The sequence below is a fragment of the Taeniopygia guttata genome, chromosome 1, assembly GCF_048771995.1.
Source record: "Taeniopygia guttata chromosome 1, bTaeGut7.mat, whole genome shotgun sequence".
Classification (NCBI taxonomy): Eukaryota; Metazoa; Chordata; class Aves; order Passeriformes; family Estrildidae; genus Taeniopygia; species Taeniopygia guttata.
In genome coordinates, this window is record NC_133024.1 from 59,497,730 (window position 1) to 59,522,187 (window position 24,458).

The 24,458-nt window shown below is 40.6% G+C and overlaps 1 protein-coding gene across 1 annotated transcript; it reads left to right on the forward strand.

Annotated features, from left to right (window-relative positions):
* On the forward strand, positions 1 to 16,914 carry GPALPP1 (GPALPP motifs containing 1). The gene is made up of 8 exons (XM_002198683.7): positions 1 to 195; positions 5,599 to 5,743; positions 6,764 to 6,859; positions 10,709 to 10,817; positions 13,292 to 13,426; positions 13,644 to 13,808; positions 14,227 to 14,325; positions 16,453 to 16,914. Exons 1-8 carry the CDS (start codon positions 111 to 113, stop codon positions 16,669 to 16,671), a joined length of 1,053 nt encoding a protein of 350 aa, XP_002198719.3. The 5' UTR covers positions 1 to 110; the 3' UTR covers positions 16,672 to 16,914.
* Positions 16,915 to 24,458: the final 7,544 nt, after the last annotated feature.

Sequence of the window (24,458 nt, forward strand, 5' to 3'; positions counted from 1 at the left end):
TCCTTCCCGGCGGCTGTGGCGTCATCCGGGAGCGCCGCGGGGGCGGGGCAGGGAAGCGGAGCGGGACGGGCCGCGGCGGCGGCCGGGCTGCCCGCGGAGCCGGCCTCGCCATGGCCCGCCAGCTGATCGGCCCCGCGCTGCCGCCCGGCTTCCCGCGCCGCGCCGAGGCCGAGCCGGGCGAGGACTTCAGCCAGGGTGAGAGCACGGGGCCGGGAGAGCGGGGCTCTGCGGCTTGTGCCGCAGCACGGCTGCTCCGTGCGGCTAGAGCGGGGCCTGTGGCCGCTGTGCCATGGCGTGAGATGCTCTGTGAGTGGGATGGAGCGGCTCTGCAGCCCGTGTTCCACAGCGCGGGATGCTCCGCGGGTGGGATGGCGGAGCTGCGCAGCCCAGTGTGTCACAGCGCGGGGTGCCCGCCGCCAGTGCGGCACCGGGATGCAGCTAAACTCCCCGGGAGAGTCACTGCAGTGACTTTTTCAGGAAAAAGAAAAAAAAAAAAAGGCGCCATATCCGACGGAATGCTAGAGATTAAACTATCTAAAACTCGTTTTAGAAAAACATTGATTTCAGTCAGTTTTATCCTGCTCAAGTCTTGCGTGCGCTTTGAAGCCTGTGCTCTCCAGCAGCTCCAAGTGTGAAATTAGCGGGTAGAAAAGGAGGAGGCTGGGCCTGTGCAGCGTGCTTTCCTTTACCAAGCCAAGGCACTTCATCGGCTGTGGTTTTCCAGGCAGTGCAGTTCAGGGTGTGAAGCAGACTGCCGGTCAGTGGAGCTGTGGTGCCTTGCCTGCCAGGGTCTCTCATGGTGAGAGCTGTCACATCAGAAGTGGGATCCCACCGAGACCAGCTGGCTGCCAGGCTGGCTCTTCTGCAGTGGAGCTCAGTTTCCCCACTAAAATTCTTGCATGTTCTCTATCAGTAGTATCTCTGGAAGCAGCATTTTGAGCGTTTGCACTCTTTGCCTTTAATCCAGGTTCAAGGCACTAGTTCGTATATTCAGTTTCCAGCAGAGTGTCACTGACTGTTCAATTACTCCAGAGAAAGCAGCTCTGATGGGAAAGGTTTGTTGTGCTTGTCTGCTCTCTGATTTTTTAATCCAGAAGAGGGAGCAAAAGCAAGAGGGACAAAGCTGCTGCATTAGCTGACACCATGGCAACATCAAGCTCTGTGCCTGGGTCTCAGCTTTGTGCAGGAGCCCTGACTGCACGAGCTGGTGCTGCCTTTCCTGGCTGTATCTGTGTTAATGGCTTATTCACTTTCCATCAACATACTGATGCATGCTGCAAGTATCTGTATCATGTATGAAAAAAACAAGTTAAACTTAGCCTTAGGCCATTGGTTTGTGACATTGGATTTTTCAGAAGTGTCTAGTCTAGGTTACTCAACTGTCCCAGTGTAAATCAGATCCATGGTATTACAGTTGCACTGGCAACTGATCCAGGATCTGTTTGGAAATTTCTGTGTGAAGTGGGTGAAGGAATTAATTTGCCTTTGAAAACAAACAAAAACTCCAAACTCCAGATACTGGCAGATTGTTTGTTTTTATAATTTTCACAAACTTTTTCTGACTTTGACTTACAGCAGCTTAGTGTCCCTGCTCACCCCATGAGGCAAACTGCTGCAGTGCAGAGGAAGAAAGGAGAGCAAGTATTTTGGCATAACACACTTTGCTGTACAGAACTACAGCTCCATCTGGAGCCCTGCACCTGGAGTGACAAAAACCACACAGTGGGGCTGCCACCAGCGCCTTCTGTGCTGCAAGACTTGCTGGGTCTTGAGTAAAATGGACCTAGAATTTGTTCTGTAACAACTTCCCTTGTGTTTTCTAACTATTCTAAGAGATGCTTCACCTTTTAAAGCTGAACAGCTTTTCCGATATTTTTCATGTCAAATATCAGTAGTCGCACTGATATTTGAGCTGTTTATTGCTTTTCTTGAAGAGCACTTGCTTTTTTAGTCTACTTTCATAGTTTCTGTCTCCCAACAGCAAGAAAGTAGGACATTGAGCAGGCAGTGGCAGAGAAGACTCTTAGGCACAAGAGAAGGCTCTCAGACAGACACAAGAAATAGGAGAGTGACTGTGTGTGATTATGATTAGATTTATTGCTAATACATTCCTTCTGGAGGAAATCCACCTGGGAGCTGTCTGCAGCCTTGGGAGACTAGTTGTCCCAGTTTCCAGCAGCATTTTGCAGCCTGATGTGCACCACAGTCAATAACAAATATCTCAGTCCCCTTGAGCCCCACTCCCGCAACCCCTCTGGATACAAGCATCCAGACACTTTGTCCCACAATACCCACTGGTGTTCTTACCATGAGACAAACCACATTGCCTATGGTGTCAGAGAAGTGATGCTAATAATACTTCTGTGACCCTTAATTGGGAAGAGGATGGAAGCAAATGGTAGCTGGACAGACCCAAAATCCCTAGTAAATCCTTTATGTTTTTCAGCTTGTCCAGCCCATGGGATGCGCTCATTTCCTGATTCTTCACTTCATGATGCTGCTTTGAAGCTGGACTAACTGTGCTCCTGCTGGGAGAATTGTACTTCTTTTGGCCCATTTGTCCCTGCCTCTGGGCTGTCCTTGTACCAGCAGGAAAGAAGTGCTAGGGAATGGCTAAAAATAACCAGAGAAGGGCGTTTTGTCTGTTTCAGCATTGAGGCCACATACAGATGTGCTGATATGTCTTGATCTACCACTGTGCTGGAGCTGAAAGGCCTTGTCTGTCTTTGAGAGCTTCCCAGTACATGTCTGATGGTGTGGTAGTTTGCTTAAAATCCCCAAATACAGCAGAAATAACCATAACAAAACAAAAAGTAGCTTTTAATTTGGTTTCTGCATTGACTTAAGTTTCAGGCAGATATTTGTCACAGCCACTTCATTAGTAGGATGATCACTTCTAGTAACTGTGAAACATTCAATTCAGTCTCACTTGGTCCTGTTTCTCTCCTCGCTATCCCCAGCAATTTCTTCTCATACATTTTTATCCCATTGTTCTGAGCTATGGTTATTTTGTCATTTTTCTGTTGCTCTGCCATTGCTACATCCATTTATCCTCCTCACCTCATTAGGTTTAGTTTCCTGACTCTTTGAGCTCTCCTCTGTTCCTCCTTTCATCTGTATTTTTCCACTTTTCTGTGGCTTTTGGGGAATTTCACAGACTTCTGATTAGATCTCGGACTCCCTCCTCATGCTTTTCTTTCTTTGCTCCCAGAATTTACACTTAACAATTTCCATTCCTACCTTTCTGCTCTTTCTTGTGGCTCCCCAAACCATCCCAATCCACAGCTGTATATTTGCCGTGCTGATTGTTAGTCTCAGTCAGTACCATGATCATATTAATTTTTAATCCCAAGTCTCCCCTCCTTTTCTTTTCACCTTGTCCAATTACTTTTTCTTAGGCTGTAAATGCCATTTTCCCTTCATTAGTCAGTCTCAGTCTCTATTTAATTTCTGTTTGTCCTGCTTAGGATGCAGTTCCACTAACAAACAGTTGTTTCAGGGGAGTGCTGTGGTTTGCAGTGTTAATTTTATGCCTTTTAAGTTCCCTGATCCAGCTTATTGCATAGCCCATGCAAACAGTTTTGCCAACATAATGGAGAGGAATTGGAATAAAAGTATCTGTGTTAGCCCTGGTGTTGAACAACATACCAGTGGGACCAGTCTCCTTCCTTAAGTAGTTTTGGTTTTACTAGTTCTGTGCAGCTCACAAAATTTCCCCTAATTTCTCCCTCCGTCTCTAGTAACAGACTCATCAAATTGTCTCTGAGTTTGTTCCTTCCACTCCAAGTTTTTTCTTTTGCATTTAGAGCAAATGAAGTCTGCTTGCATGATGTCAGGGTGCCAGGTGGCTGAAGAAAGCAGTTGTGCAGGTTTTGTCTGGGTTTTAAGTGCTTTTATTCAAGTGGTGCTTTTTGTACCAGGAGACTTCTTGATAGCAGTTTTTATCCCTACTTATCATTCATCTGTTTGTTTCCTTTCATCTTGAACTTATTTTACCTTTATAGGTTAGGGCGTTGTGTTTGGGTTTATTCGGTTTGAGAGAAGTGGTTTGTTGGTTGGTTTTTTTCCTTCCTAGTGCTGAAATGGATTTGTATGTCCCAGTTAAAGTCTTTTCCATTAAAACAGGAAACAAAGAAGTGGCAGATCTACCTGGATGCTTTGTAACTAGTGGACTGTTTTGTGTTAAAGATGATTAAAAGCTTTGTGATGCTCAATGGAAGGATTTGATTTCTGCCTAGCCTTTGTCAGCTAACAATGGAACCATAATATGCATCAGGTTGTACTTTGTACTATCAAAAATTTTAGTTCTTCAAGTGAAGATCTAATTTCCTGGTACCATTTATCTTTTCATCTGACCCTTGACTATTCATAAAGGGAACAATGTCTTTTCCTCACCAAAGCACCTCTCTGTCCTGCAAGTGATGTACTCAGTGCTTGAGATATTAAGAGGAGGAGTGGTGTCTGTGTCTCAGGATGCTAAATCATCAGTAGAATCAAATCTCAATTACATGGGAACATGGGCTGTTCGTACTGTGTTAGTGTAAATGGGTGCCTTGCTCTGGATTGGGAAGGCCTCTTACCTTGGGACCACTGCTGGTTTTTGCTTGCTCCAGCTGACTCCTTGTGGGTCGAGCCTGTGAGGGTATCTGTCTTAGGGGTCTTGTTTGGAGGGCATTTGCTGTTAGGGTCAATGGCTAAGCTGCTTCTGGACCCACTGCACATGGTACTATAGCCAAATAAATCTATAAAGATCAATGTCTGATGGTGGGCACAGTGCCAAAAGCAGCTCAGGCCTGTTAGCAGTGTTAGTGTCTGAATTTTAATTTTGCTGAGGCATTACCCCAGAGGATGAAGGTTTTACTGGGGCATGAGGGCTCCATCCCCTACCCTGGCCTTCTGACAGCAAAAATTCTTTGAATTCATTCTCTAAATGCCTAAATCATCCCTTTTTCAGCAGAGTATTTAAATCTGTCCGTGCTGTTCACATTTAGCTGTACTGGGAATAACCTTAATTATTAAACCATTCCTAAAGCAGGATGGCAATTAATTTAATAGTTTGTCATCACAAATGGTCCCATTTAATAATTTATGGTCTCCCACGCTGGGTATGTACAGATGATGTGTTTCTCCACTAGTAAGCTTCAAATGCTTTATTAAAGTGTTTCTTTTAAATATAGTGGTTTATGCCACATCCATTGTACATTAATTGTTACACAAAATGGGGCTTTCTAATCCTGTTCCAGAGGATGCTCACATAGTAAAGGATTAGTAATGTCCTAAGTCAGAACAGTTCAGGGTAGGTTGTTGACGGAAATAAGGTGCTGAAAGAAGTAACTACTAGAAATTTGTTTAGCTATCTTCTCTAAATGCTAGAGAGAACAGTGATTAAATAAGCTTAATTCCAAGTAAATATGTGTTTTGGAAATGACATGATAGACCCTACTCATTTGAAACATTTGGTAGGTATCCTAATTAAACCTGGTCCAGTAGAAGGTTCCCTGCCCATGGCAGGGGGATTGGAGCTAGATCATCTTTAAGGTCCCTTCCAATCCATACCATTCTGTGAGTTTATGATCCCAAATAACTCTGTATGTTCAGTTGCAGGACCAGCACTGCCTCCAGACTACAAAAGCAGCTGTAGCTCAGAAACTCCTGACAGTGATGACGACTCAGAATCTCTTCCTCTACCCAGAGACACAAACAGAGATTCTGAAGAGGAGACAGAAGGAGATCCAGCACCCAAGTGAGTATGGTTTTTTGTTATTTGTATATTTACAAATTGTATTGCAAATGTAATGTGTCTAACTTATGAAAAAGGGACAATGTTGTGTAAAAAAGGGTAAACTCTGTACCTGTGTAAAACTTTTGATTACATGTTCTGCATGTTCTTCATGGCCAAGAATGTTCAGCTGACCTGTTTGACACTCTAGGGTGGAATTAAATTATTTAGGGCAGTCAGATCTCTGCATTTATATGTTTTATTTTAGTTCTGCAAATTTGCATGTTTATGCTAAAGACAGACACCACTTACCATGTACATAAGTATTTGGTACTTGAGTTTTTGCCCTGGTTTTGGTATACTAACTCTCTTTGAGAGGCCATAAGACCTGTTTATGGACATGAATTTATGCATTCAATTAAATCAACTCTAATGAAAAAAACCTGAATTGTTTAGCAAGTAACAGCAGTCTGCAGATACTATCATTTGTTGGGTTGATTACTCACAATTGCTGTATTAAGAATTTGTGTGTGTTTGCTCTAAGCCTCGTATAAGAGACTTGAAGGCCATTATGCCATCTTAACAAGTGCTAGAGTAATTATTATTCAATTTTTTTCTTGTTTTCTTAGTCAGTAGTTCTTCAGCTAATTAGAATTGAACGGGAAAAATACTACTCAAAATGCAGAGAGTGTATAAAAATGGAGAAAGAAGTACTGAATTTTAAATTACTTTGTGACTAGAAAATGGTATTTCAACATAATACTAAACTTCTTTTTACAGCAGAAGCATTCCTAATGTTTTTGGTTTTTTTTTTTTATTATTTTTTAAATGTCAGAACATTTTGAAATGAATCTTATACTCCCAATTTTTTAATTGCTTCAAATCATTTTGGATCCTTTTGCACTGTTTCCGTGGTAACGGCAGGATATTTAGTACAGAAGACCCTATGAAATAATTTTATGTGTTTTTTTTTTTTTCCTTTTTAAAATGTAGATAATTGCTATGCTTGTCAAGGTAATTATTAAGTGAAATCTGTATTTGCAGAAAGCCAAAAAGAATTCATGAAGACGATGATGATGATGGCTTTTTTGGGCCAGCTCTTCCTCCTGGATTTAAAAAACAGGATGATTCTCCAGAGAGGTAATTAAAATGGAATATATGCAGATTCTTTTCCTTAAAACACAATTATTTTAGATCAAATATTTTGTGTTGCTATTACAGAACATTTCAGTTGTGCACTTGAGTTTGAGATGATTAGAGGTAATGCTTCGTCCACGTTGTGAGAACAAGAACAGCCTTGAAATAGAGCACCAGCCCTCTTAGACCAGGTTGGAAGGAGAGTAAAAGAGCTAATGTAAATTTTTTGAGATGTATTTTGAATGTCAAATTTCTTCCATTTCTTTTGATAGCTTTTGATAGATCAGTGGAGCAAAAACAAATTACGGGTACAAGGACCCCGTAGTTCTGTAGTTCCTTCAGGTCTGTGAAGGACTGGGGCAGTTACCTCGCGTGTGGTGCAATACCATGCCCTTTGCTAATGCATCAAGGATTATTGTTTACGTGTCTCCAGGTACAAAACTACTCTGAACACTGCAGGTTTCTAGAAAAGAGGCTGTCAGGTCTACACAAATAAACATTATTTATGGTCTCCACAGGAAGCTTTCCATTTGATTGCTTACAGTTATAAAATGCTTCCCCCTCAAAATATTATATGGATTTTCTATACAGAACTCAACTGTGTCTCACAGCCTTTTAGTCTTTACATTAGTCTGGGCACTTCTTGTATAATTTGAAATTATAGACCATAGTAGAATTGGTGCTTTCTAAGGGATACTTCCTGATAAGAAGTACAAAAGTCTCTTGATCACTTTTATCTTTCTCAGAGCAATACGAGTTGGTAGATAAAATTATACTTGCCTGTCAGGTATGAGTTTTCAGTTCCAGAAAAGTGACTCAATTTACTGTTGAGCTGTGTGTGTAATATACCATCTCAAAATAAATTTTGAAGTTAATTTTTTTTATTTTTAGTTTGCATACATTTCTATGATGCTTGGCAGCATAAAATTTATGTAACTAAGCTAGAATTTATGTAACTAAGGTTATTTGGAAGTATCTTTCTCATGTACATTTGGTTACACTTTGCTGTAATCAAAAAACTCTTGTAGTTATCATACTCGGGGATCATTTGGTGCTTAGATGGTCCCACAAACAATTATTTTTTTTTCCTTTTTCTTGTGTTCTATATGCACTGAGTATTATTTTAATTATAAAATTTAGCAGATCATAAAAAATAATGTATTATCTATTTAAAAAATGTTTGTAACTTCTAATATCAGCAGAAGTAGCCTTCTTACTTTCTGGATTTTTGACATGAATACTCGTGATAAAATGGAAGAGGAAGGGGCCATTCACTCAAGAGTTGCACTTGATGATCCTTGTGGTTCCCTTCCAACTCAGAATATTCTGTGACATTGAGGCAAGGGTCTGCTCTGTGTCTGTGACAGATTAAAGCAGTCGAAGGCACTTGGCACTCACTGTATTGTTTTTTCCACCTCACCATACAATTGCTCCTAGCACACACTGAGAAAGCAGATTGAGGAGAGCTGCTTTGCACCCAGCCTGATTCCCTGACTAGGTGGGAACAGTGAGATGTGTGGGAAGAGCCTTGTCTATCTTCCACCCCCGCACACCTGGGAGTCTGGGAGGCGTGGGAGCTGTGCAGGGCGCAGACACAATGCTGCTGTCTGCCTGCTGCATTGCCCTTAGCCTTGAGCAGATTGCCAGCTGCCAACTGAGCCATGAATAATTGAAACAAATGCAGGTCGTTTGTTTCAGTGTATGGACAGGCTGTTTATCAGTTCTGTGTGACATATTCATTCTTTTAGGAAAGCTTTTATTCTCTTACATATTTTCCAGACTTGTCAAAGGAACATGTTCATGTGGCAATCTGCAGCTTGTTAAAAATGGTTTGAATCATTCCAGCATAAAATATATATATATATATATATATATGTGAAAAGATTTCCTTCAACTTTGAAGATTATATTACTGTTTATCAATTTTAAATAGGAGTGCACCACTCATAAATATTTCTGTAGTGTTCACATATCAAGGTAAAGAGCAAAGGTGATCTTAAAAATATTTATGTTATACATCAGAAGAATGCTTGAAACACCCAATGAAACACCCATCTCAAAATGTGCATTAGCAAAGACTTCCAAGTCCAACAACAGGAGAACAATCTTTGCCATATATGAAATGCAATAGTTCTTACATTAATGCTTAGTCCATAAATTTGGGGGGTATTTTTGACATGTACAGGTACTTAAGTTGCCTACAGTAATAAAATATGTTTTCCAGTTATTTATTAGTAGTTAATATATTATTAGAGTAAATATATTATCAGAGTTAAAATATTAGTAGTATTTAGATTCAATTCACCTGTTCAGAGACGAGACTCTTTGGACATCCAGGAAACTGTCAAGGATCACATCACCTGTGTACTACCGAGGCAAGACTGAAGAGATACTCATGTGGGGAAAAAGGAAAAGCAAAAGAAGTGTAAAGCATGGGAAGGATGAATATGAGAACTACTTTTCTGTTCCCTAAAGAGCCTTTGAGCTGTGACAGAATCAAGACAGAGCATTTGAGATTGGTTCTTTTTCACAGGCTGCAGAGATACAGCCCACAACAGAGATGTTCATATATATATTTCAGTAGAGAGCTTTTTTATAGTTTGATTTATCTGTCTCTCTGTGCAGAATAAAGATATTTGTATACTAAAATAAAAGGTTTTTTTGGCTGTGTCTGTATAAGTTTAAACTCTTTAAATTACATTAGGAATTTAAAACATGGCCTTAACAAGAAAGTAGGAAGGAAGTAACATACAACTGTAGCAGCTAGGTGGAGTTGGAACTGAACTGTAGCAGCTAGGTGGAGGTTGAACTTCAAAATTAACCCAGACTTCTTGCCTGTGTTTAAAACCTCACCAGTGCCCTTGTCCTGGCCTGAACTCCTATTTATTGCTCATGTCTCTGTATCTGTGCTTGGTTCTTCAGCAAGACTTTGTGTCTTTTATTTCCCCTCTTTAAACCCTGGCAAAATATCACTACAGCTGGTCTGTACTGATTAGATTAAGCGAGCTTGAGTAAAGGCCATAATTACTAAATTCAGTTCAGGTGTGGTTACATTTAATAACCTAAAGCTCACAACTGAAGGTCATAATAAACAAAGTCTGCTCTTACATTGTGAGAATACTGTCACCTGGATATATCTTCAGGTAACAGTTGCTTAAGTTTTTAATTAGTTTTTATTAGCATTAAAGAATATTATGGTGGATTATTAAGAGGAACTCCATTCAAAAGACTTTCAATACAGCAAGCACAGTTTCTTTGATCTCAGTTTGTAGTATTCTTTTCACCACTGAAAAGAGATTCTCACCTTTCTGTGTTTGTGGAGACAGCTGATTAACATTTCTTGCAGAGCTGCTGCTTAAAAACAAATCCATGGAGTTACCTGGACTCACAAAACTTTTCTTCTCTCTTTCCCACTTCAAGGTCAAATAAAATCAGAGCAGTTCACTGTTTCTGCTTATTAAAGGACAGTGAAACTGAGGTGCAAGACAAGAAGAACAAAATTGGGTTTGTTGATTATGAAGGAGTGTATATTTGTCTTATTACCTTTATTGCTCTTGAATCTGGTGAAGGAAGCTAGGGAAGAAAAAAGAGGATTTCCATGACTACATGCTGCAACTTTCCTGGGTTTTTTGTGTCAAAACTGTCTGCACAGGTCCTCCTAGAAAATGGAGACACTCTTACTCAGTTATTTCTACAGTATGTGTGCACAGAGGCACACTTGGCGTGGGGAGGAAAGAAAGTCATGTTTCTCATCAATGTTTGATTTTTATTTCTATATTGATCTGTTATATTTTTCCCCCTCAACTGAAAAAACCAATTTTTTTTTTCTTTTTTTTCTCCCTCTGCTGTCAAGGCCCATTATAGGTCCTGCATTACCACCTGGCTTTAGGAAACCTTCAGAGGACACCAGGAGTAGCAGAAGTTTCATAGGACCATCTGTTTCATCGGAATCCCGTCCCCAGGTTTGTGCAAAGCACAAGCTATCTGAAATGGTTAAACAAGTTGCATCCTGAAAGAGACTGCCAGACACGTCTCAGGATGACAGTTTAATTTTGGACCAGAAAGCATCTGGCATATTTTTGCTGAAGTCAAATACTGGAGTATAAATAAGCCTTAAAAAACCAAAAAGACTGGCCTGGTTTGTTGTGCTTTTGCTGTTAAATAGATGGTGCACTCACTGAACACAAGCAATCTTGGCATCCTAAACTGCAGGCAGAAAACACATCTTCAACTCCTAAAATATGTTTATTAGTGTCTACAACCTTTAAATAAGTTTATCCAAAAGAATACAATCAAGAATGGCGTTACAATTCACTAAATTGTTCTTAGCAATTGCAGGATGATACCTGTAACTGGGAGTGAGGTGCAGGACAGTAACACTGACCTACCTTTTTGTTTCACATTTTTTGACTTTTCTGGTAATGTTAGGTAAAAACTAGGTAGAAGTTCTGTGGTCTGCCCTCCCTGGTTGCAAAATAATGCATGTGCTACTAAAGTACATTCAGGGACAAGATATGTGATAAAATACAGCTGTGGGGAAGGCTGAACTCCCTAAACATGGGCCATTCTGAGGGATCTGAATTGCCTGTGGGAGGGCCTAGCAGGTAGGGAGCAGCACATTTAGAGAAGGTCATGCCCTTCTTGAGCAGCACTTCTTAAGTCAGCCAGGAGATACTGAAAATGGTGCTGGATACCAGCTCTTAGGCATGTGAATCTCTCTCATGCTATGATAAACTGAATATTAATTCCTTGGGAGAATTAATGGTTATTCTGCTTATTTTAAAAATACTTACCTTTTTACATTTATCTCCCAGATACTATGGGAGATGCTAGACACGCTAGGAAGGAAGGATTCAAAGGCAGCTCTGAATCTTCACTTTTTTACTTAGTGGTTGCAAAGCATATAATTCTCCAGCCTCCTACAGTGAGTGGTGTTGTAATTCATCGTGCAGAAAGATTATCTGACATTTCTGAGGTACTCATCGTCTTATAACTCCAAATAATGATTAAGCAATTTATCATAGTGACAAATCTCTTGAGGCAGAAATGTCTGCTGTCTGCTTTTATATTTTGCAAACAAAAAAGTCTCTCTTCTCATAAATACATCTTCTAGCATCAGCTTTTTTGCAGGTATTAGAGAATTTGCCTTCTTTGTCTTCCTAATAGTTATCTTTTTATTACCTCTTCCTAATAATACTCTTTTTCTTATTTTTTAATATGAGTAATTTCTTGTTGACTTTTAAAAAATTTTATTTAATTATTTTGTATTCAAGTACATTTTTAGAGGCACGCTGACTCTTCACTTTGCTTTAGTGAATCTAATGACTCACCACATTGGTAATTCTCAAGTAATGCTTTGTGCTTCCTGGCTACACAGCCTTGTCATCCTACTCCCATTGCTTTATCACACACCGTCAGACTGTAGCAAAATCTTTGCACTTTTGTAGATATTGGACACCTTAGATTTGCTCCCAGGGCACTGTGGCATCACCATTTTCTGTCTAGTTTTGCTTCCATACACATCTGTACTGTTTGAACTTGGAGGGAGGCACCAGTGAGCTTTCTGTACAACCCCTGGCAAGTAGGAAGATTTTTACTGACATCTAGTCCCTAACAAATTTTTTTTTTTAGCCCTTCTCCAAAAAATTGCTTAGAATGTGATGTCAAAATCATGGAATCGTTAGGTTGGAAAAGACTTTCAGGATCATTGAATCCAACCTTTGACCCATCACCACCTTGTCAACTAGACGATGGCACTAAGGGCCACATCCAGTCATTTTCTGAACACTTCCAGGAATGGTGACTCCACCACTTCCTTGGCAGCCTGTTCCAATTATTGATAACCCTTGCAGTGAAGAAATTCTTCTTGAAGGGATCCATGAGGGATCGAAGAAGTGAATGACAGAGCCAAGGGATTAGTTGGACATGCTGTACTCACAGGGGCATGCCACCAGTACCCTTACCTTGCACTTTATTCTTTCTGACATCCTTATGGAATCTGAGTTCAAGATAGTTCTTGCAGTGTGAAATTGTGATCCTTATTAGGGAAACGCATCCAAATGTTGCTGGTGATGGTAAAGCCCAAAATATGGATGTTGTATTCTTATGCGTTCCAAATTCACCCATGGCCACAGAGGCTGCGTGGCTGTGTGCAGGGCAATGTAAAGTAGCAGGGCTTTGTGTGCTGCCGCTACCTTTACCAGCAGTCTTGCCTCAGACGAGAGATGCTGCTTCTGGCAAAATGCAGACAAAGTATCCGTGTTCAAGTGCTAGAACTGCTCTAATCTGGAGTTCTAATCCAGGTTTTTATTGCCTGGGACGTGCATTGCATTAGGTTTATATGCTCTTCTAGACAAAGTCATTCTAATTCTATAAAGCTGAAGTGTTCCTTGATGCTCTGAGCATGTGTTTGAAATAAATGTTTTATTTTTGGAAGCTGACAGATAGTAGCGAGGACGAAGACAATTTAATAGGCCCAATGCCTGCAAAAGGACCAGTGGAGTCTGATGTGGCTAAAGAGTTTGAACGCAGAGCTCAGAGAATGAAAGAAAAGCTTACTTCAGCAGACAGCGTAAGTTGGATTTCTTAATTTCTAGTATTTTGTTGCTGGAGTGTATTTGTCTTTCTTTTTGCCTATTTCTCTGTAAACCTAGTTGCAGTTCTACTTGGGATGCTATGTGTGTGCAGGTCTTAATGAAAAAAATGTCAATGATTTCTGCTGGAAGCCAAGAGTAATTTTTGATTATGCTTTTTTCACTCTTCCCTCCACCCCTACTTCTTTTGCAAAGGATGAACCCAAACAAGTTACCAGAGAATCATGGATGACAGAGCTTCCACCTGAGTTGAAAAGCTTTGGATTTGGCCCAAGAACATTCAAGAGACGAGCTGATGACAAATCAGGTGATAGATCTGTTTGGACAGATACTCCAGCTGACAGAGAGAAAAAAGCCAAGGTGAGCATTTATTTATTCATTCATATACAATTGCAGGCAGTAGGTGTTACTGGTGTTCTGTGAAAACAAAGTAAAGATACTGTGGGTTGCTTGGTGAACTTTTCTTTCCCAGATTTTTCTTTGTTATTAAAATTTACTAATTCAAGCTTAAAGATAAAGGCAATGAAGTAACTTTAAATATAATTGATATGCATTTATTTCTGCTCCCTTTTTGCAGCAGTCAGATACTCTGTATCAGCTCATTGACTTTCAAATTAGCATGTCCAGTTTGTTCTTCCATCAAGCTGAGCAGAAAATGTCTGATGGCCTCTATAATAGCCTTTTCCCTCCAGATTTAATTAAAGTAGATATAGATTTGCTTGCTTTTTACTTCAGACATTCTGATTACTATAGCATGTGATTTCCTTCTACTCATCAGGAAAGAGAAGAGGCAAAAAAGTCAAGCAGTAAAGATAATGAAGAAATGGTATTATCTGGGAGGGACAAGAGGCTTATTGAGCAGGTGACTTCATACAATGTAAGTGTAATCACAAAATACTTCCTCTATTTCCTTTAGTTCTTCACCCTTCTTCTGGTTCTCATTTCTAGTGCTGCTGGTTTCCATGGTGATGCCACTACAGTTTTCCCTTTTAGTGCCCAAACCTACTGCTGTTTTAAGACATTAGAATAGTAGGCATTAACGTCAACAAGAGCAGGATTGGGTCCTCTCTGAAGTGACAGAATTTGGGTTTGTGTTATATTGCCTCCATTTTAGATGGTGCTTTCCTTCAGTCATCCTCATGTCAGGACATGGTTGCTAGGGCCTTAGTTCAAATATTAGCTTGCTTCACCCAATTACTGACATCCCAAGAATAAAACAGCAATGCAGGTTTAACTTTTAGGCCAACATATGCACTAACCTAAAAAAGGGTTGATGGGCTAAGCAGGTCACCGCATTAATTATCCTTTGTCATTAATTACATTAACTGCTCATTACAGAAACTTCACCACATGTAGTTTTTCTCAATCTCTATAGGAGCAGATAATTTTAACAGACAGATGTTGATTACTAGAAATCTGAACTCCATGTCAAATTCCCTCTCACTTTTTTGTCAGTCAGCCCTGTCTCTCAAAGTGTGTGGACCACTGCCTGCCTTACAGCTCTTACTTCCAGTTCTTCCCTGATGTATGGCCTGAACTCTTACAGAAGGCAGTCTTGTCTCTTGAGAGGACAATTGACTTGAAAGTCACAGCTTTGGCTTATTTTACATGTTTATCTGATAATTAATTTAACTTCTGATAATTTATTTGTAGTTCATTAAATCATATGTTTCTCCTGACTTAGAGACTTGCAAATCCCGAGCTATTAGCATTCTGTCTTAAGGTTCTTCTTTAGTGTCTGTTACTACTGTCACTATGAATATAGTAGAATAATTTTTCATGTAAAACTATTTATTTTGCTCTCTGCCATTGGTGGAATAAAACATACATAGGCCTTTGCTCTTTCTAAGATTCACGGAGTTATCTCAAAGTTTAAGAATATTGTTTCTTGGGTTGCTTTATTGTTTGTTTTTTCTTCTTTGTTAAATCAGCTCTTTTCTCATTTTCAGGTAGTTGTTGTGATTATTTTTCTTTTAAAGTTTTTGCCTCTATTCTTTCCTATTTCTTTCTCCACTGACATTTACTAAGGATACTTCACTAGAACTGATTTCATTCTTAAAGTAGTTTCTTCTTTCGATGCTGATATGACATACGTTCTCTGGTGCAATTTTGTCAAGGCTGACACCGTTACATTGTGAATAAGTATGGTCTGTTTTCCTTAAAAATAATTCTTAACTCATGTATAAACTATTATTTGCATGTGTGATGTAGTAAGTGTTTGCACAGGAAGTGAAGAAAAATCATGAGGAAACAGAGCTACTCAACTTTTGCACTTTTTGATGAGAGAATTGGTTTAGATACACAAATGCACTGTACCTGAGTAAATGAGGGGCCTCATGGTCTTGGGAGAGCTAATCCTGCTCCTGTGTGAAAAAAGCGGAAGTTTTATGTTGTGTTTGAGCCGGATCATGCTCTCTAAGAAATGCAGCTAAAGCCCTTGAGCTGGCAAAACACATGCTCTAGTTCCAACCTGTGGCTTTGTCCTGTGGGCTTTCAACAGATGATTCCAAGTTAGGAGCACACATTTAAAAACCTACTGTAGTGCATGGAAGATTAAAAGGGTCTCTAGCTTGTTCCTGCCCCTAGTAGTGACCAAATCCAGGTGCTTAGGGGATGTGTAAAGGAAACTGGGCTTGTACTTTGAGGTATTTCTTTTGACATGGTGTCTTCATTCTGCCAATAATGTCAGACCAAGTTCTGTATTTATTTTTCATTATGTTTATAATTTACCTCCATTGTCTGTGGAGATCCAACAACATCATGGCCATCTACAACATTATGACCGTCTACATCAGTGAAGTATTAGTATTTTAGCCTAGGCAAGATTGCTTACACTTTCTACTCCATGTATGCTAAATTTATCATTCTATATCCAGTTGCTAAGCTGTCTTCTTTTCCTGGAATTTTTAGCCTTCCTGACTCCAGTCTTTCCATTTGGATTTTCTGTATGTTGTTGTTGATACTCTTTAATACTTTACTTTCTCTTCCTCCCCATTTTTTCCAGGAGTCAAAGAGGTCAGAGTCTCTCATGGACATCCACCAGAAAAAACTGAAGAGCAAAGCATCTGAAGAAAAGAGCAAACCTCAGGAAAGAAGGCCATTTGACCGAGAGCAGGATCTCAAAGTCAATCGCTTTGATGAAGCACAAAAGAAAGCTCTTATAAAAAAATCCAGAGATCTGAATAGTAAATTTGAGCACAGTAAAGGCAACATGTTTTTATAAGATGAAAGCACTAGGCTTTTTTGAAGTGAAGTCAATTAAAATTTGAATACTTAATTTTTGTAAGTATTTTTCTGTAAATATTTATATGCAAAATAAATATCCTGATGTTTAACTATTTTTCCTTGTCTGTAAATACTCTCTTATAAATACTCTCTTAGGGAGGATCATCTGTACTAAAACTAAACTAGTAAAGGGAGAGTCCTGGTATAAAAAAAATAAACATTTGCTACTTTGAAACTTTGATACATGTATTTTTTTGTTGTTCACTTAAAAATAATTAATTAAAATAGGTGGGTTTTTAAGGAGCTCTAGATTTAATCTCGCAATTGAGTTGGCAGTTTTCCTTTTTCTCTTGTCATGCTTAAGATATTCTTTCTGAGCCTGATCTTAAGGCCGTGGAAAAATCCCCTTCACAAGATTTTACAAAAATCCCATTTTTGTGTGCAGAACATTGCTTGACTGGAGCTTCTGCTGGGGAATATAAACTCAGATAGTAGCTTTTACATTTGCCCAGTGCTTTTATCTCTGTGATTCTGTGTCTGTACATAAATACAGGTTTATGTGTATGCAGTATAGTTTCTGTACTGTAGCAGGAAGTGCTAGGAGTAGCAGGAGTAGTAAAACATCAAGATTTTCAGAGTTAGTTGTAAAATGGTAGTATATGAAAAGAGAAAAACTAATTTGAGTTTCAATTTGTAGGGACTGTCATCAGGAATCCATGTTTTTTTAAGCACATACAATGCGAGACTCAAAATAAGGATTATTTTGTCCATTAATTTGCAGACCAGAACAGCTCTTCTGTAAGGAAGGAAATAAATCTGACATTTTAAAAAGTCTGCATTCATGTTTAGAGTTCTTTACCTCTTCCATGGGTTAACAGCAGAAAGGGTTGTTAAACCTTGCAGTGGGCTGCTCAAGGAGGTGGTGGAGTCAGCATCCCTGATGGTGTGCAAGAAACAGCTGGATATAGCACTCAATGCTTTGGTCTACATAGTGGTCATCAGTCAAAGGCTGGAGTCAATGATTTAGAAGCCTTTTCCAACCTAAATGATTCTGTGATTCTGTGTTAATTATTTACAATTAGACCTGTGCTTTTGCCCAGTCTCGGAGAGTTTACGATGTTGCAAATGCCTGCTTATGTGGAATGCATTTAGATACCACTTTTTTTCTAATGGGCAATTTATTTTGCCAGCTGAAAAACCTGCTACCTTCAGGAGAAAGAGAGACTAGTTTTATATTGTTTGCTTTTTATCAGTTTTCAGTTTCTGAGCCTTCTGTTTTGAGGTGAGAGGAAGAATTAAATAAGGGCTATGTATTTTTCTTCCCCTAATACAGACTTCTCTTGCCTCATGCTTTTTTTAACTCAGCAAGCAAGGCCTCATTAAGATTCTACTTTCTGAGCAAATGTAGATTTCTTTATTGGAAAAGCAGTATTAGAAATGTCTGGGATTTTTTTAGGCAACTAAAGTGATGACAGGGTGAACATGGTATGACTAGCTAAATCTTCACAGCTGAAAAAAAAATTACTTGAGTGCATCATGCACTCCTTGCTCATTCAAAGTCTGGAGCAAGGATGAGGGCTTCTTATATAAAAATGTTGTTGTTCTGTTGTCTGTTTTGATTTTTGTTCTTTGGCCCCTTCTCCTCCAAACTGAGGTGGGAGGAGTGGTCACAGATGGCCAGATCCAGTTGGCTCCCTGCTGTTTGCTGTCTGCCCTGCTTGGCCCCATCACTGTCTCCTGCACTGTCCAAGGCCATGTTTGAGAGGAGGCACTCCTAACAGGAGTGCAGCAGCCCCTTTCCCATTGTGCACTACTCTTCCATCTGTGGGACCCATGGTTCTAGTTAGTGGAGCCTTGGTGCAAGTTGGGAGCTTGTTTTTGACTCTTTTTTTTTTTTTTTTTTTCCCCCACCCTGCAGCAGCTTCATAAAGACTTGATGATATCAGGGTTATGAACTTGAGGTGGAGGAAAGTGGAGTTGTTGAGAGTTCAAGTTAAGCTTTTCATTACTTTGTGTAAATTGCATGAACCTTTGAACTGAATTCATACACAAACTCGTCTCTTACTCATGCCAAGCCATCCCCTCAAATACTCATTAGAACAAGCAGTAACTCAGTAAATTACAAGTTCTGTAAGCTTTCATGGGAAAAGATGAGACATCTACAATTTGGACAAGTCGTAAAGCTTTTCTGCTGAAATGTTAGGAGGTGTTTTTTTTCAGAATCTTATTTGAAAAACCAGGATCTATTTCACTGAGAATCTTCACCGTAATTACTATGCAGTGTTTCTGGTAAGCAGCTCTCAACGTGGATTTAATTTATGCTGTTGCTATTCTGCAGTGCCAGCCCATGTCACACCATACGGACTCCAGGCATATCAGGAAATTCCATTTTGTAAAAATGTCAGAGAAGTTTTCCTGGATGTGAAAAGTCTACCAGCCTAGATTTTAGTGTGATTGCCTTTGATTTGGGCTGGCATAGGCGTCCTTTATTTGTACTGGTGTTGAACATTTCTGCTCAAGAGTGAGGTCTCCCTCTTCTGAAATGTTAAATAGGTGTGTAATTCATAGTATAGTCAATAAAAAGAAAGCTTTGTGGTAGGCATATGATAAATTGGGAGTTTAGAAGGAATTTTAAGGAACCTTATATGTTAATAACAAAACAGAAAGGGAAAGGAACCAAAAAACAATCTTTTGAGTTTGCTGTTACCAAGTAACAATTAAAAGCTGCATAGACATTTCAAGAAAACTTACTGATTTCTCTGTGTGTCTCTTCAGGACAAATATATTGAGCTACCATGCTGTCTGAGATGGAAAATTTTGTTAGAATGTGATACAGTAATACCTGGGTAAAATCTCTGTCTATGCTCTTCCAATGTAAACAACTATTTGTGGAGTTATTTTTTGCTTTTGCTATTGCAGAATGGATATTTGGTGGATGTCCTGTGCATGTTTGCTTTCCTGGGATAAAATGCATTTCCCAAATAATCAATGGCAATAGAAATGTGTTTTATTTAGAGCTTTGATAGCATCATATTGATAGCACCAAAATGGCATTGTAGAAATATATTTCTTTCAGAAAGAAACACCGAGATGAAACATTAATATATTTCTGTCTAGTAGAAAAGGGGATTTTTCACATAAAAGAAGATTTTAAAAGCTCCAGAAGATTCCAAAAGTCCTGGGCTAATTGAACTTGGGGACTTGTTTTGGTTTTTTTGAAATGTAAATTTGTTGCGATTTCTGTCTAGCCAATTACAAGTCACATGTTGATTTAAGAGTCATGCAGCATTAAAAATCAGAATCTGAAAACTTTCTGTGCATGCATCCCCAGCTCCTGCCACCCGCCGTGTGTGCAGTGCATATAGTTTCTAATTACATAATTGCCTAATTCTCAAATAAAAGACATGCATATGTTTTCCTGTCCTTATGAATTGCATGCAGTGGTTTATATGCTGGGGGGAAAAAAACCTAACAAGTTCTGCAGTGTCTTTCAGACACTCTTCAAATGTTTCTCATGTGCTCACAAAGATGGATGAGGAACATAATTGCAGCTCCCTGTTGTTGTGCACCTCTGAAATGCATTTTTCTGATGCTTCCAGCTCTGGCAGATGTATGGGAAGTGGTGACCCACAATAGTATCTCACACAAATGTGGCATTTCTGTTCTTTTCAAACATGGCATGAAGGCTGAGGCATTACCTGTGCAGAGCTGATTATTTCATAACAGCCACTTCTGGTTCCTCCCAAAGTGGCTGTCACTGCAACAGCCACTGGTTCAGTTCATCTGTTTTCTTACATTGGTCCTTAAACCTGTAATAAGTCCCATTGCTCTTTGAAATTACACCTATTTCGAATCAGCATGGAAATTAAGCCTTAGTTTTAAAAAGCAAGGTCTTTCTTTCAGAGTGGGAATTTAAGATGTCTAGGAGACAGCAGCACAAACTGTTACTTCAGCAGGAGCAGATGCAGCTGTGACTTCTTCCAAATAATTATTCCAAAAATAAATATTCAAAAACAATTCTTATTATCAGATCTAGAGGAAGGGAAGTGGGGAAAAAAAGGCTGACCCAGGCTCTCAGCCACTTAACATTGCAACCACTTGCTTCACTTCATAGGGCTGTAGCCTGTGACACCTGGCCAGGAGTTTGACAGTTTGGGGCAAATTACACCTTCTCTCTGTCCTTACCTGTCTCTCAGCCAGCCTTGCTGGTACCTGGACAAGCAAGCCCCCAGCTCGCAGCCCTGCTGCAGCTGCACCACTCAGCCCTCCTCTGCTGCTCGCCAACCAGACCAGCATCACATTGGCTGTGCTCACACACACCCACTCAGACCAGAAAGAACACTCTGGTTTAAACCAGATAAAAATAGGTTTTAATGAGAATGCAGAACAGATTGGAGTGATCAAGTGCAGGCAGGGCTCAAGCAAGCACACTGACCTGCCCTTTTTACACTCTTTTCCCACAATTGCTTGTTTCCAATTCACCTCAGTTCCTTCCTTTCCCCACTTTAATCCATCCCAAACATACTAAGTCTTGTACATTCCCACGGCCCTTGGAAAACATTCCAAAACAAGCTGTAGACAATCCCAAAAGCGTTTTTTCCCACCACATTCCTCAATGAGCCTTATACCCATCATCTTGTAAATACCTCTAGGTGTTTCTCCATGACCCACAAGAGGGTCATGTGTCTCCTCTGCAGGGCTTCACACATCATTAACGCTGAGGCCATGGAAGCTTAATGATCCTTTCCACTGCTTGGAGTTCCCTTTTTTCTGTTCAGCTGCTTTGTACCTCTCCTGTCAGGGCAGTGAAGTGTTGGCCTGACCTAGAGGGACATCTGAGCTATGTGTAAGCAAGCAAGCCAAACTCCTACTGCTGCTTCCCAGTGCAGCACCAATCCCCATCTGATGCCCCACAGCACCAGGTTCAGACAAATCAAATCAAAGTGATTGGTTCCCATCAAGGGAGGAAAGGCACAATGGAAAACCAGCAACTTCAGGAAAAGGAGACCAGCTGGCTGCTGGTGTGTACAGAGCCTGTAGCCAGGGGGAAGCTGACTAGAAGCAATGAAGGTGTTCCTGTTGTTTCCAAGGTAACTTCCATCTTCTGCCACCCAGGTGAGGCTCAGCCTTTATCATAATGTGAGCAGAATGCAAATAATGGGCCTGATGTGGAAAACAAAGCGCACACAAAATGCCATATGTTACCCCAGCTGCTCTGCTAGTAATTTCTTACCTTCCAGCCCTCCACATGAGCCTACTGAGGCAAAGTGGCAGGAACAAGGAATTCACCCACTGCAGCTGGACCTTCCTGACTCGCTGCCAGCTGGAAGCCAGCTAATTCAAAATTATCATAGGTGGCTTTCCAACTGGAGTTAACAACTCAGGAGCCCAGGAACTTCATCAATGCACAGCTCTTTGGTGCCCACACCACATGGATCTGACCTTCCTTGTATGCTTGTCTGAGAGGATCCATGAGTTCTCCAGCTTGCATCCGTACCAGCTAGGTTTGACTGTTTCCTCAAACCTGTCCTGGGATCTTCTAGGGAAATAAAGGAGCGAAGGCTGCTCAGACTATGTCTCTGTGGCAACCATGAGAGAGCTGGGCTGCTGTCACCGAACCAAGTGGCACTTCTTGTATGGAGTCACATGGGTCAGGTGCTATTGACCTCTGCACCACTTGTGACAAAAGTCACTGGATTTTAATTGCCTCTTCAAAACCAGCACGAGAGAGGAAAAGAGGAGCGAGAGGATGTGCCCACAGTCATGCACTGAGTGCAATACTTTAATCCTTTGGTCTTTGATGTATGCATTATTGTTCACAAAGGGAGTTCCCAGGAGCAGAGAAACTTAAGGCCATCACTGAACTCTGTGCAGTTCTTCCTGTCATTATCATGCTGTGCACTGGCAGGGAGCCCACACCAAAAATGACAGCCTTCCACAGAGCCCTCCCAGGACACACTCCCAGGCTGTGGCCCCGCTGCTGCCCCTGGTTCAACATTTCTCTACAACATCTTTTCAGAACAGAGACCTCAGCAGGGAGAGGGACACAAGTGCCAGGCTGAGCTGTTAGGGCAGAATCCAGAACAGACCAGCACCCCAGTGCTGAGGGTTATGGGGGAAAGTCTTTAGGAGGTTTCTGCTCAGTATTGATACTCTAGCAGGATAAGTCTCCTTTCCCCAGAAGGGGATCTGCAACGATACTAAATGCAAGCATTATCTGAAAAACTTGGCAGCAGGAGGCCCTCCTTTCCAGGTATTTGCAGCTTTCCTGCAAGCTGGCATTATCTGCTCCAGGTGTCAGCTCTGATTCACCCACAAGATTCTGTGTCACAAAAGATCACACCAATATGACTTCTTTTTTAGATTATTTCAAAGCACAAACCCCAGCACTGCCAATATTGAAGAGTTCCTAGCACAGTGTACTAAAAAGCCCTGTTTTGGAATATGGACTTAAATTTGGGATTCCTGCTAGAATAAGGAGTATTTTTTTGTGGTGTGGTGTGTTTTTTTTTTGTTTGTTTTGGGGTTTTGTTTGTTTGTTTGTTTGTTTGTTTGTTTACCAAATATACCCCTACCTACAAGCCTTCAACCCTCTCAGGTCACAAATGCTGAGAAGAAATTTGTTGGTGCCTAAGATGCTGCTTTCCAAGACCTGCTCTGGCAATGCTGTACCCCAGGCAAGGAGGCTGGCTGAGGTCTGCTTCCACATATAGGGGCTGCAGCAATGGCAGGATGAGTGGATCTGTGAGCAAGGAACCTGTCCACCCCAGAGGATCAGACTTCTCCATTTGTGAGGCTGAGCTGACCAGTAGGAATCTCATGGCCTGCTTTCTTGAAGGATGTGGAGAGATTCACTTTGCCTTGTCAGCTTCTGAGATGAAATGATGTATCACAACTATCAGCTGAGGCAACCAGTGAAATTTCTGTCCTATACCTGTTTGTCAAACCCTGCTCATCAGGGTCTTGGAAAATGGAGTGTGGAAGGAGCTGCCTGGTTGCCCACCAGTTGGTGGTGATTTTCTCTAGCACTCAGAGATGGGCACAGGCCAACAAATTGATACCTCCTGGAACATGGACAAACGAACTTGTATCCTCTCATCTGGGTTTAAGCACACAGAAAAAGCAGAAATCTCCACCGATGTGCAAATAGCAATAGCAAGTGAGATGATACAGGCAGCTGAAGCATCATCCTATTTCGACTGCTGTACCCTCTCAATTAGCAATTGAATAGTCTTGGTTACAGAGTCATATTAAAAACTCTTCACCAGGAGGAATTCTTGGTTCACCAGCTAATACGAGACAGTGAAAATCTGCCAAATGCTTGGGAATTTGAAATGCACTAGGCACAACTTTGCAAAGGCAAAAGAAAGCTTCTTTCTCAGCCTGTCAAAAGATACCGTCTTTAACTCTTCAAAAGAGTCAGCAGGGATGAAGTGCTTCCAACAGGCTATATTTCTTACGGTTTACTTGTTCCATTTCTGATCTTCCAGCCCTGATTCTCAAAGAAAATTCTACAACATCTTTGTGAGGTAAATCTGGGAACTGTATCACATTACTTTCCCGAATACTAATGTTTTAGTACACATTACCATCCTTCTCTCTGCACCTTTTCCAATTATCAATCTCCCAGTGCTTTACATCATGCTACTACTATTCTACGAATTACCTGCACCTCTTTTCCCCCTAGGATATAACCACCAATATACTCTTTATATTCCACGGGTGCTGTCAGATGTCTAACTCAGACACAGGTCTAATTAAACCCAGAACAACTGCTCCCAAGAT

Coding starts and splice junctions, on each gene's coding strand:
- GPALPP1 (XM_002198683.7), top strand. CDS start 111: ATGGCCCGCCAGCTGATCGGCCCCGCGCTGCCGCCCGGCTTCCCGCGC. Junction 10,818..13,291: donor CATCGGAATCCCGTCCCCAG/GTTTGTGCAAAG, acceptor TATTTTTGGAAG/CTGACAGATAGTAGCGAGGA. Junction 13,809..14,226: donor ACAGAGAGAAAAAAGCCAAG/GTGAGCATTTAT, acceptor TCTACTCATCAG/GAAAGAGAAGAGGCAAAAAA.